At 46.1% G+C, this 12,829-nt stretch overlaps 1 protein-coding gene across 1 annotated transcript in view; it reads right to left on the bottom strand.

Annotated features, from left to right (window-relative positions):
- Positions 1–5,985, bottom strand: part of NOCT (nocturnin) — a 32,591-nt gene extending 26,606 nt beyond the window's left edge. The window contains exon 1 of the mRNA XM_025385747.1: positions 5,325–5,985. Coding sequence (XP_025241532.1) covers positions 5,325–5,505 — 181 coding nt within the window. The 5' untranslated portion in view covers positions 5,506–5,985. The remainder of the gene's footprint in view (positions 1–5,324) is intronic.
- Between the last annotated feature and the right edge of the window lie 6,844 nt (positions 5,986–12,829).

Genomic DNA, 12,829 nt, shown 5'->3' with positions numbered 1-12,829 from the left:
AGACCAGCTGGGGCAACATGGCAAAACCATCTCGACAAAATATACAAATTTGTTTTAAAGCTGCTTTTGTTGGGGGTCAATGTTCTTGCTCAGGGGTCCCTTGAATTGCCTTAGGCCCCAAGCTCAAAGATTCTTTTTTTTAGAGACAGAGTATTGCTCCTACTCTATCACCCAGGCTGGAGTGCAATGGTGCAATCTCGGCTCACTGACACCACCACCTCCCGGGTTCAAGTGATTCTCCTGCCTCAGCTTCCCAAGCAGCTGGGATGTACAGGTGTGCACTTTTTTTTTTTTTTTTTTAATTTTAGTACAGACAGGGTTTCACCATGTTGCCCAGGCTGGTCTTGAACGCCTGATTTCAAGTGATCCGTGCCTCAGCCTCCCAAAGTGCTGGGATTACAGGCATGAACCACTGTGCCCAGCCAAAGGTCTTCAGGCTCTTCCAGAATCCTCTCCAGAGCTTCTCAAGCTTTCCAGGAATAAGTACCTTTGGGGAAAGGAGGGGCAGAGCTCACGAATACTCCCTAATCTTTTTGGAAGAATCCCCTGGGGCACTTGTTAAATATGCACTCCACCAGACTTCTCCACAGGAAACTGATTCAAGATGGGTGAAAGACCAGAAATCTGCATTTTAACAAGTGTCCCAAAGGATTCTGATTATACCTCTTTTCCTAAGATGCCTGCCACAGCTCCTGCATGCTCCACCTTCTTCCAGGCAGTGTGTGGTCTTCTCTGCCTAGCCCCCTCACCCTGCAACCTGTCCCCTTCCAAAGCACCCTCCTTTTTCACCTAATTCAAAGCAAAGCGTTTCTTGACAAATTCAGCCACACCGATTTCTCTTCCAACTCCCGCTGCAATTAGTCATGTCGCATTTTACATGTACTGTTCAATAAAGCTTGTGGATAAATTGCTATCAATTCATCTTATTTGTTCTAAGTAAAGTCTAGTGTTGAGACAGCAAGCAAGGTTAAATGATCTGCAAATGTTAAGTGTGTGGAATGTGAATCTGGAGCCATGGTTATTAATCCCAAAGAACCCCAGTTCACCGTATTTAAACTGTTGCCATTGAATCCTAACAGAAAAATCATACATTAGTTTTCCCACAAGGAAAGCAATTTATTCCATAGCAGCTTGATAATTACAAGCTTTCCCATTTCTTCTCTCATCAGCAGTTTACTCACATAGTTAAAGGACATATTAAATAAAGCTGCCTTCTCAAATGAGTTGGTGGCATTTGCCTTTAAAATTGTACCATGAAAAAAGCAAATGTTCTAATGGTAGAGAACAGTAGCTCAGCCAACTCTTCATTCTCTGAGGAGGGATGTGGAGGATAGCATTTATAAACCCACGGATGACTTCCAACTGCGTTTGTTTCATCCAGTACAGTAACTGTGGCAACTGCTACTTCTTATGGGGGCTGCTATCCTTGCGAAAAGAAAGCCAAACACCGAGATCATCCCCAAGGTCACCTTTTAATTCTAAAAACCTGGAATCTGATAACTCCAAAGGGACTGTACTTATCTTCCCAATAACCACCAACTGCCAAGGGGCATTAAGTTATGCAGGAACTGACTAGCAAATGTGGACAGGTGTTGGGACTCACCACTCCCCATCAAAAGGCTCAGGAGTGGAGAGGAGTTTTCGGCTCCTTAAATGTCTCTCTCACATATGGGTGCCAGATGTCCAAATTTGAGGGCATAGAATAACAATCTGGAGTTATTCTTTTTGTCATTTCATTTGGTTATGTGGAATCCAGGGCCCATCAAGAATGACTCAGACTTAATAGGTCTATAGTAGGATCTAAGAATCTGCATTTTAAAAATGCACTTAATAGGCTGGGCGCAGTGGCTCATGCCTGTCATCCCAGCACTTTGGAAGGCAAAGGCAGGTGGATCACCAGAGCTGATGAGAGAGCCTAGGCAACGTGTTGAAATCCCGTTCCTACTAAAAATACAAAAATTAGCCCAGCACAGTGGTGTGTCTGTAGTCACAGCTACTCCGGAGGCTGAGACAGGAGAATTGCTTGAGCCTGGGAGGTGGAGTTTGCAGTGAGCAGAGGTGGTGCCACTACACTCCAGCCTGGGCAACAGTGCGAGACCTTGTCTCAAAAAAAATTAAAATTAAAATTAAAAAGTACTTAGTGCTGGCTCTGAGGCTCTTTGGAAAACAATGTCCATTTTGCAAAGTGCCTCTTCTCTCACCCTTCCTCATCTGTGTCTCATGCCTTTCTGCATTTATGCCTGCTTTTTCCAAACAAAATGCTTTATAGTAATCTCTTCCAATACTAACCATGCTTCAAGAGCCAGCTGAAATGCCATCCACTTCTAGAAGCCTAAAAGGGACTTCCTGCTTTCCTGCACCCTTGTGCCATTTCCAAGTCCAGAGAATAAAAGGTGTTTCATTTCATTAAACAGCCATTTCTTTGTGCAAATCTCATCTCTTACTGGGCAGTAAACTCCTTAGGGACTGACTAAAAAGCTCATGTTCTTTTTAGCTCCTATAATAAAGCACCTACATTGTGTAAGACATTCTGTAAAGATCTGGAATGAGTGAACAAGCAATGAATGAATCAATGCATGCACATGTTTCTTCCAACAAGCCGAAGTTAAAACTGCATGATACAGGAAAAATGTCTAGACTTTACAGTAACTGCCTACAAAAGTTTAAGTACCATAAAGTCCTTCAATTTCCTAATCTGTAAAACTAGGGGGTTTCAGGAGATTTCTTAAAAGAAGTTCATTGGCCGGGCGCGGTGGCTCAAGCCTGTAATCCCAGCACTTTGGGAGGCCGAGACGGGCGGATCACGAGGTCAGGAGATCGAGACCATCCTGGCTAACATGGTGAAACCCCGTCTCTATTAAGAAATACAAAAAAAACTAGCCGGGCGAGGTGGCGGGCGTCTGTAGTCCCAGCTACTCAGGAGGCTGAGGCCGGAGAATGGCGTGAACCCGGGAGGCGGAGCTTGCAGTGAGCTGAGATCCGGCCACTGCACTCCAGCCCGGGCGACAGAGCGAGACTCCGTCTCAAAAAAAAACAAAACAAAACAAAACAAAACAAAAAAAAAAAGAAGTTCATTAAACACTTTCTTGAGTCAAAAGCCCAACATTCCAATCTGACCTGATATTTATTACTCAGATAACAGTAATTGCTCAGATAACACAGCCATCTCTATCTGTTTTACACAAGCTAACTGTATTCCCACGAGGAGGCACCTACTAACCCTGTCTCTGAGACTGAGGGAATTTAAGATAAAAGCTGGTACAAAAGACATCATCTCGTTTTCTTTTACTTTTCCTACCTCAAACCTTACAATGTAGTTCTTAAAATTTCCAGCAAGAAAAAAGTTATCAGGTGGTATACCCATTCTGGCAGTTATTTCACAATGTGCCACATTCCTACGAAACTAGGGGTGGGGGTGGGGAATCTAACTGTCAAGTTTATTCTAAGGAACAATATAGTTCAGAGTATCCAGCAACCAATTCAACATCCTAATTTTACAACTAAGTTGGGCGTGGTTGGCTTCCACCTGCAAATCTCCGCTACTCCAGAGTCTGAGGATAGCCTGAGGCCAGGAGTTTGATACTAGTTTGGGAAATATCTAAACATCCGCCGGCAATGCAAATAGAGTTTAAAGTACTGGCTTCAATCACATTCCAGATAATCGTTTTATATATATATGCATTTTTAAATTTTTATTAATTTTATTTTGAGACGGAGTTTCACTCTTGTCGCCAAGGCTGGAGTGCAATGGTGCGATCTCCAGAGGTTCACTGCAACCTCTGCCTCCCGGGTTTAAGCGATTCTCCTGCCTCAGCCTCTTAGCTGGGATATTACAGGCGAGTGCCACCACGCCCACACCCGTTGGCCAGGATGGTCACGAACTCCTGACCTCAGGTGATCCAGCCGCCTCGGCCTCCCACGGTGCTGGATCACAGGCGTGAGCCACCGCGCCCGGCCTATTTTTAAAACTTTATAGGCCGGGCGCGGTGGCTCACGCTTGTAATCCCAGCACTTTGGAAGGCGGAAGCGGGCGGATCACCTGGGTTCGGGAGTTCGAGGCCAGCCTGACCAACATGGAGAAACCCCATCTCTACTAAAAACACAAAAATTAGCCAGGCGTGGTGGCGCATGCCTGTAATCCCAGTTACTCGGGAGGCTTAGGCAGGAGAATTGCTTGAACCCGGAGACGGAGGTTGCGGTGAGCCAAGATCGCACCATTTCACTCCAGCCTGGGCAACAAGAGCAAAATTCCCTCTCGGAAAAAAAAAAAAAATGCTACGTATTGCCTAGTTTTGAAAGAAAAAATTTATCAATGTTAAAAGTATAATTAATTTGTATGTAATTTGTGGCCACGGTAATGTGTGCCCAGGCAGAAACAGAGGTGGCTAAAAAGGGAAAAAAAAAAGGGTAATTACTATGATGTATAAAAACAGCTGTTGGTGAAACTAAGGCCTCACTTTTACAAGATCTTAGGTACACAGGACACAAAATTATGTTAAGTATTAAGAGTTGAAGTCTCCAAAAAAGAAAAAAAAAATCCAAAGAAACGTAAAATGACCGGGTGCGATGGCTCGCGCCTGTAATCCCAGCACTTTGGGAGGCTGAGGTGAGTGGATCACGAGGTCAGGAGTTCAAGACCAGCCTGGCCAAAATGGTGAAACCCCGTCTCTACTAAATATACAAAAATTAGCTAGGCGTGGTGGCGGGCGCCTGTAATCCCAGCTAGTCGGGAGGCTGAGGCAGGAGAATCGCTTGAACCCGGGAGGCGGAGGTTGCGGTGAGCCGGTATCCTGCCACTGCACTCCAGCCTGGGTGACAGAGTGAGACTCCGTCTCAAAACAAAAAAAAAAGAAAGAAAGAAAAAGAAACGTTAAATGAATCAATGTGTTATCACGACTTAAAAAAACTTAATATCTAGACCACGAAAGCCATATGAACAAATAAGCATCATTTAGATTTTTTCCATAAAAATTTCCGTTAATTTCCGTGCAATAAAAAGTGTAACCAAAATAGTAACTCGTAGCCTCGGAAGGGGGAAATTTAACGTAGGTCAAGAGCAAGAAATTCTGAAAGCACGGCCTCCAAGGGTCAAGCGAGAACCTGAATACAGTCTCCCATTTCTTACCAGCTTTGATGCAAGCCCCAGGCAAGTCGGGGGACAGGGAAAGAGGAAAAAGGGAACAGAGAAGGTTGCTCCGGGAAGGTTTCAGGCCAGATCCCACGAACTGCAGCCCCGGGCTTCCCATTCATTCCGCGCTGTCTCCAGGTGGCGGCCGAGCGTTGGCGGCCGTGGCGTTCTCCGCCCAGAAATGGGGTGCACTCACCTGTTCGGGAACACGACCTCGCGGCGCCCGAGGCCGCCGCCAGCAGCCTGGGGGATGCGGGCCTGGGAGCAGACGCCGGCGGGGAAAACGGGCGGCGCAGCCCTGGGGCGGGCAGGCGGCGCAGGCCGGGCGCGTCCCTCTGCAGCAGGGCCGAGCAGAGTCGCCGCGGACTATGAAACATGCCGGGCACCGCCGCCACCAACGCGGAGCCCGGCTGGGGCCGAGGGCAGCGAGTCGAGCCGACTGTCCGAGCAGTCTGGGCGGATGCTCCCAGGCCCCTTCTCGCGCGGCGCAGGTCCTGGGGAAATCCCGGGCAGCAGAGCCGGAGAGGGAGGCGCCAGAGCGCTGCGTCGGCACCGTCTGCTGTGAGACCTGGCGAAGAGCTTCAGGCCGCTCGGCTAGCGCTGCGCGCTGACAAAGCGGGCGCTACCAAGTGGGAGGTGGAGGGGGATCCGCAGGACCCGGCCACTGCGCGGCCACGCCGGGCTCCCTCGACCCGGCGTAATCCTGTTTTAAAAGGAAGCAGAGCTTAGGCTGATTTATCGGGTAGAATCTGTAGGCGGTCTAAAGTAAGAGGTATCCGTTGAAGCAGTTCTGAAGCAAAAAGCGTCCCCTTCCGCTGGCCAGCATGGAAACGCCCACAGGCTGGGAATCCCGAGACAGTTCCAGGGCTGTGGCCCAGGGGACACGTGTCTGTCAGAGTTGCAGACGGCGTCCGTGTGTGCATGCGCGGGTCTGTGTGGATACAGCAAAAGTCGTCCGCCTCCGACCCCCTCGGCAGGATGTGTTGCGTTAAACGACATTAAGCACAATAAAGCACCGACTATGTGCGAGGCGACGGTGATTAAAACAGCGTCCCTTTCCTCAGAGGTGTTACACTTAGGCAAAGGGAGCAGAAGAAGGTGGCAAGGGAAATCAGACCAGAAAGCTCTACAAGGTAGACTGAGATTAGTGCCACAAGATGCCAAAGATTGGCGATAGAGATGACAACAGGCCCGGGATCTCTAGAAGGTACATTAGAAGGATTGGCATTTGAGTTGGCCTATGACGTGAAGGTCTAGAATTTACCCACGTGAAACTTTGGTGGGGGCGGTGGTGAATTATAAATGAAAAAAGTAAATAAGGGTGTATTTGGGGAAACAACTCTTAGTCATTCATGTAAGATGGAAGCTAAGGAGTAAGAGGACAGATGCGTGGATAGGTTGTAGTGTAGAAGGAGGGGGATTATAGTAGGCTTAACTCTGTAGATAGCTTCGAGCCGTTGACGTTTTGTAAGCTGGGCAAGGATGTGGTCAGGGCTGTGCTTTAATTGGAAATCACATGTCTCTGGTTCATGAAAAGGCAGAAAGGAAATCAGCTGAGATAACAGATACTGTAGACCTGCATCAGGTTACTGTTACTGGAAAAGAAAGGATGGAAGAAACATCTCAGATAGGCTGGGCAGGAAATGATGACTAATCAGGAATAGAAATGGGATGAGGGGGAGGGAAAACCCAAGACTGGATTCTTCTCTGAATGATTCATGAGTTAGAAATGTATTCTGTTGGTTTTCCCATGATTTTGCTGATTCCCCTGTGTTGTGGAATTGCAAACTTTTCATCACAGGAATATTCTAAATATTTTTCAGACCTAGAGGTGTCTAACTCCTAGAGGGTGTGGACAGATCAACTGGCACAAGTTGATTACAACTTCTGGCAGATAAGCTCCTTGGAAGTCATTAAAGCCTCAATTTCAGTTTCCTTATCTATAAAACATAGAATCACACCTTAGTCATTAGGTGAAGTAAAAGGTGATAATAAGCTACTCTGAGCACACTGCCTACGGGGTAGCCCTGCTCCACAAGGAGTAGTACTTGTAAAAAGAAAATTTTTTTTAAGATGATAATAAAATTAGCCTATGAAAAGTGTTTTGCAAATATAGCAAAGTGTTGATTTTGAATCTAGGTAGTGGGTATATATGGGTATAGGGACCATGGGAAAAATGTTCCCTTTGCCCTCTGAAGTTCACTGAAAAATCATCTCACAAAAGGCAGATTAATGGGAGAGAAGGCATATGCATTTATTAACGTGTGCACAGGGAGAAACACATGCCCGACGGGGTTCAGAAGCTTGTCTACCATCCTGGCAAACAGACTTGGGGAGAGAGGAGCAGAGGCATTGTGTTGAGGGGATGACTAGGGAAAGTGAATGGATCAGGGCACAGGGATGAACTTGCACATTATCTTGTGAAAGGGTCTTTTCGGGTGGTTACATTTTTGGTCTTACAGAGAGGGGAAGAAAAAACAATTGTTCCTTTTGGTGGGTCTGGATCGTAGCCAGATAAAGGAACTTCAACTTCATCCTGTGCTTTGGGAGAGATGGTGCAGGGCAGTGAGGTCAGAGAGACCTTGAGGCTTCCATTCAACATGTCAAAGCCCCACATTTTGGGGTATCGGTTTCTGAGTCACGACACGAGTGTTCACTTACCATTATTTTTCCTCCGTATATTTGGAGATTTTCATAATAAAATGTTGGGGGAAAGTGCTTTGAAAAATGAAAGATACTGTTCAAATATAAACTGTCACTATTTAAAGAGATCCAAAGAGCATGCTATCCTGAAAGTGCATCATAGTTTTTATTTTTATTTGTTTATTTATTCGAGACGGAGTCTTGCTCTGTTGCCCAGGCTGGAGTGCAGTGGCATGATCACGGCTCACTGCAACTTCCGCCTCCTGGGTTCCAGCCATTCTCCTCCCTCAGCCTCCCAAGTAGCTCTGGCTACAGGCGCGTGCCACCATGCCCGGCTAATTTTTGTATTTTTTAGTAGAGACAGGGTTTCATGATATTGGCCAGGCTGGTCTCAAACTCCTGACCTCAGGTGATCCCCTTGCCTCAGTCTCCCAAAGTGCTGGGATTACAGGCATAAGCCACCGTGCTCGGCCTGAATAATATTTTTTATAATATATTAAACACTAAGCAATCAGAAAGATAGAAATTAAAACTTATTCCCTTGAAAATTTATTCAGTTAACATTTGTTGAATATACATTATGTGCCAGGCTCTATATTAGAGCATATAAAAATAAATTGAACAAAATCTATTGACAGTTTAGGGGGTAAGGCATTGTATAAACAAAAATATTTGTAATTATCTACTAATAAATACAGAATCACTATATGGACAAAGTATTGTGGGAACAGAGAAGAGGAAATGTTACTGGAAAGGGTCACAATCCAGACCCCAAAAGAGGGTTCTTGGATCTTGCACAAGAAAGAATTCAGGACAAGCCCATAAAGTGAAACCAAGTTTATTAGAGAAGTAAAGAAATAAAAGAATGGTTACTCCATAGGCAGAGCAGCACTGAGGGCTACTGATGGCTTTTTCTTTTTCTTTTTCTTTTTTTTGTTAATTGAGCTGAAGTCTCGCTGTCGCCCAGGCTGGAGTGCAGTGGTGTGATCTCGGCTCACTGCAACCTCCACCTCCCGGGTTCAAGCGATTCTCCTCCCTCAGCCCACGGAGTAGCTGGGATTACAGACGTGTGCCACCGCACCCAGTTAATTTTTTAATTTTTATTTTTAGTAGAGATGGTGTTTCGCCATGTAGGCCAGGCTGGTCTCAAACTCATGATCTCAAGTGATCCATCTGCCTCCCAAAGTGCTGGGATTGCAGGCGTGAGCCACTGCGCCCAGCCTTGTTGGCTATTTTTATGGCTATTTCTTGATTACATGCTAACTATGGAGAGGGTTATTCGAAAATTTTCCAGGAAAGGGGCAAGGATTTCCCAGGACTGAGGATTTCTCCACCTTTTAGACTACATAGGATAACTCCTGGATGTTGCTGTGACGTTTGTAAACGGTCATGGCACTGGTGGGAGTGTCTTTTATCATGCTAATGCATTATAATTAGTGTACAATAAACAGAACAGCTAGAGGTCACCTTCATCACCATCTTGGTTGTTGTGGGTTTTGGCTGGTTTCTTTTTTTTTTTTTTCTTTTGAGATGGAGTCTCGCTTTGTCACCCAGGCTGGAGTGCAATGGCACGGTCTTGACTCACTGCAACCTCCGCCTCCCAGGTTCCAGTGATTCTCCTGCCTCAGCCTCCCGAGTAGTTAGGACTATAGGCGCATGCCACCACACCCGGCTAAATTTGTTTTTTTTTTTCTTTCTTTTTTGAGACGGAGTCTCGCTGTGTCGTGAGTCTCGCTGTGTCGCTGGAGTGCGGTGGGGAGATCTCGGCTCACTGCAACCTCCGCCTCACGGGTTCAAGCAATTATCTGCCACAGTCTCCTGAGTAGCTGGGATTACAAGCGCCCATCACCACGCCCGGCTAATTTTTTTATATTTTTGGTAGTGGGGGGGTTTCAGCATCTTGGCCAGGCTGGTCTTGAACTCCTGACCTCGTGATCCACCCGCCTCAGCCTCCCAAAGTGCTGGGATTACAGGCGTGAGCCACCGTGCCCGGCCGGTATATTTTTTAGTAGAGACTGAGTTTCTCCATGTTGGCCAGGATGGTCTCGAACTACTGACCTCGTGATCTGTCCGCTCAGCCACCGTGCCTGGCCAGCTGGTTTCTTTATCACATGCTGTTTCATCAGCTGAGTCTTTATGATCTATATCTTGTGCTGACCTCCTGACTCATCCTGTGACTAGGAATACCTAACCTGGCAATACAGCCCAGTAGGTCTCAGCCTGTATTCAAAATGGAGTTGCTCTGGCTCCAACACCTGTGACAGAAATAACTAATTGCCTAGAGAAGTCAGGAGAGGCGTTTTGAACAAAGTGACTATCAAGTGGAAAGATATCACAGAGGATATCCACAGAGAAAGAACACTAAGGTGAGGAAAGAAGGCGTGTTCCAGGAACAGCAAGTACTACCATTTGATAAGGATTGAGTGTGGGATATCCATAGGGAGTGGCAGCAGATGAGGTGGAAGCTGTGGGCAAGAACCTAAGGTGACGGGTTTGAGAGGAGTTTGGACTTTCATCCTAGAGACTCACTGAAAGGCTAAACAGAGAGGTTGCATTTTTGAAGGATCATTGGATCATTCTGCCAGCCGTGTTGAAAATGGGTTAAGGACAGTGAAGATAAGGAACAGTGTATACAGGTTCAGAATCTCTGGAGATGGGGCAGGGTATGTAATGGTTATTTGTTTGTTTATTATTTAATGTTTTGAGAGACCTCACTTTGTAATCTAGGCTGGAGTGCAGTGGTGCGATGATAGCTCACTGTAACCTCAAACCCATAGGCTCAACCAATTCTCCTGCCTCAGCCTCCCAAGCAGCTGGGACTAAGGGCATGCACCATCATGCCCAAATGATTTTTTAAATTTTCTGTAGAGATGGGGTCTTGCTGTGTTGCCCAGGCTGGTCTCAAACTCTTGGCCTCCAGCGATCATCCTGCCTTCACCTCCCAAAGAATTAGGATTACAGGTGTGAGCCACCATGCTGGGCTTGTATGTTTCCTTAAGAACATTATACAGGTGGTTCTGATGCACATCCCTCTTCCTCCCTCAATGCCACCCCCCAAATAGATAAACTGGGGCAGGATGGTGAAAAGGAGATGGATTTAAGGACTTCGAAGGAGACAGAAACCGTAGGGTTGAGTGACTTTGAATCTCGGGGCTGAGGCAGGAGATAATGGAATCTAGTGATGACTTTGGTAACTGATGGATAATGGAACCAAATGGGGACAACAGGTGGAGATGCTACTCTCAGGGGAAGATAGTGAGTTGATATGTAAACATATAATTGTGATGTGTCAATGGAACATACGGGTGGAGTCACTTTGTAAACAGTTGAAACTATGGGCCAGGCATGGTAGCTTATGCCTGTAATCCCAGCACTTTGGGAGATGAGCTCAAGGATTACTTGAGGCCTGGAGTTTGAGACTAGCATGGGCAACATAGTGAGACCCTGTCTCAAATAAACAAATAAATAAATAGCCTAATGTGGTGATGTGCGCCTGTAGTCCCAGCTACTCAGGAGGCTGAGGCAAGAAGCTCCTTTGAGCCCAGGAGTTCCAGGCTGCAGTGAGCTACAGTCATGCCATTGCACTCCAGCTTGGGTGACAGTGCCAGAACCAGTCTCAATAAATAAATAAATAGACAAATACATAAATAAATAAGAATAAACCATTGCCCTAAAGTTCATAGCAGGGTCAGAGCCAAACTCTGTTGGGAGTTCAGTAATTGAAGCCATGACTAATGAGTTGACCCAGAAAAAGGTCTTTTAAGTGAAATAGAAAAAACGTTAGGGTTGAAAATCCTATGAAACTTGTACCTTTAAGGAGTTGGCAGAAAGGGAAAGAGACTTGAGACTTGGCCAGAGGAGAACAAGGAGAGATTGGTGTCTTGAGAGTACGAAAGGAAAATAAACTTGGGACCCCAGTTTACTCTGCCAAAAGAAAAAAATTAAGCTGAAAGCAAGAAACTGGCTTGCTTTTGTTCCTAAACAGATAGCTTTATCTTTTTTTTTTTTTTTTTTTTTTGAGACAGAGTCTTGCTCTGTCACCCAGGCTGGAGTGCAGTGGCACGATCTCAGTTCACCACAACCTCCACCTCCCAGATTCAAGTGATTCTGCTCCCTCAGCCTCCCGAGTAGCTGGGATTACAGGAACCTGCCACCACACCTGGCTAATTTTGTATTTTTAGTAGAGACGGGGTTTCTCCATGTGGGTCAGGCTGGTCTGGAACTCCTGACCTCAGGTGATCCGCCCGCCTCGGCCTCCCAAAGTGCTGGAATTACAGGAATGAGCCGCCTTGCCCAGCCTCATTTTATCTTATGTAAAGTGCCCATTGACTGAGCGTGAGATTAATACATAATGGACCATTCCCCTCCCTGCTCCTTTTCTTTTGAAACATGTGGATTACTGTGCCCTCCCTCTGTTCCCTGCAGCCCACATTTCCCCTTTAAATATTCAAGCCTTCAAAATCATCTTTGGAGAAAGGCACAGGCCACCGACTGTTTCTTTGATTCTGTTTTTAGGTCTTTTGGGATGTCCTTAACCTTGGTAAAATAAACTAGATTGATTGTGACCTGTCTCAGATACTTTTTGGTTTATAGGAGTAAGGAAACAGTTTCCAGATGGATGTAACAGTGATAAATTACCCCAAGAGGTCAAGATGGGGACTGAATCCTTGGATTTGGTCATTTATTTATTTATTGAGACAGAATCCACTCTGTCCCCCAGGCTGGAGTGCAGAGGCTCACTGCAGCCTCTGCCTCCCAGGCTCAAGCAATTCTCATGCCTCAGCTTCCTGAGTAGCTGAGAGTACAGGTATATGCCACCATGCCCAGCTAATTTTTTTTTTTTTTTTGTATTTTTAGTAGAGACAGGGTTTCACCATGTTGGCCAGTCTGGTCTCAAACTCCCAGCTTCAGGTGATCCATCCACCTTGGTCTCTCAAAGTGCTGGGATTACAGGTATGAGCCACCATGCCTGGCCGGAAGTCTTTTTTTTTTTTTTTGAGACAGAGTTTCGCTCTTGTTGCCCAGACTGGAGTGCAATGGTGCAATCTCGGTTTACCA

Source organism: Theropithecus gelada, chromosome 5, assembly GCF_003255815.1.
Source record: "Theropithecus gelada isolate Dixy chromosome 5, Tgel_1.0, whole genome shotgun sequence".
Classification (NCBI taxonomy): Eukaryota; Metazoa; Chordata; class Mammalia; order Primates; family Cercopithecidae; genus Theropithecus; species Theropithecus gelada.
Note: the sequence above shows the minus strand (reverse complement) of the source record. Positions and strands in the feature narration are given on the sequence as shown.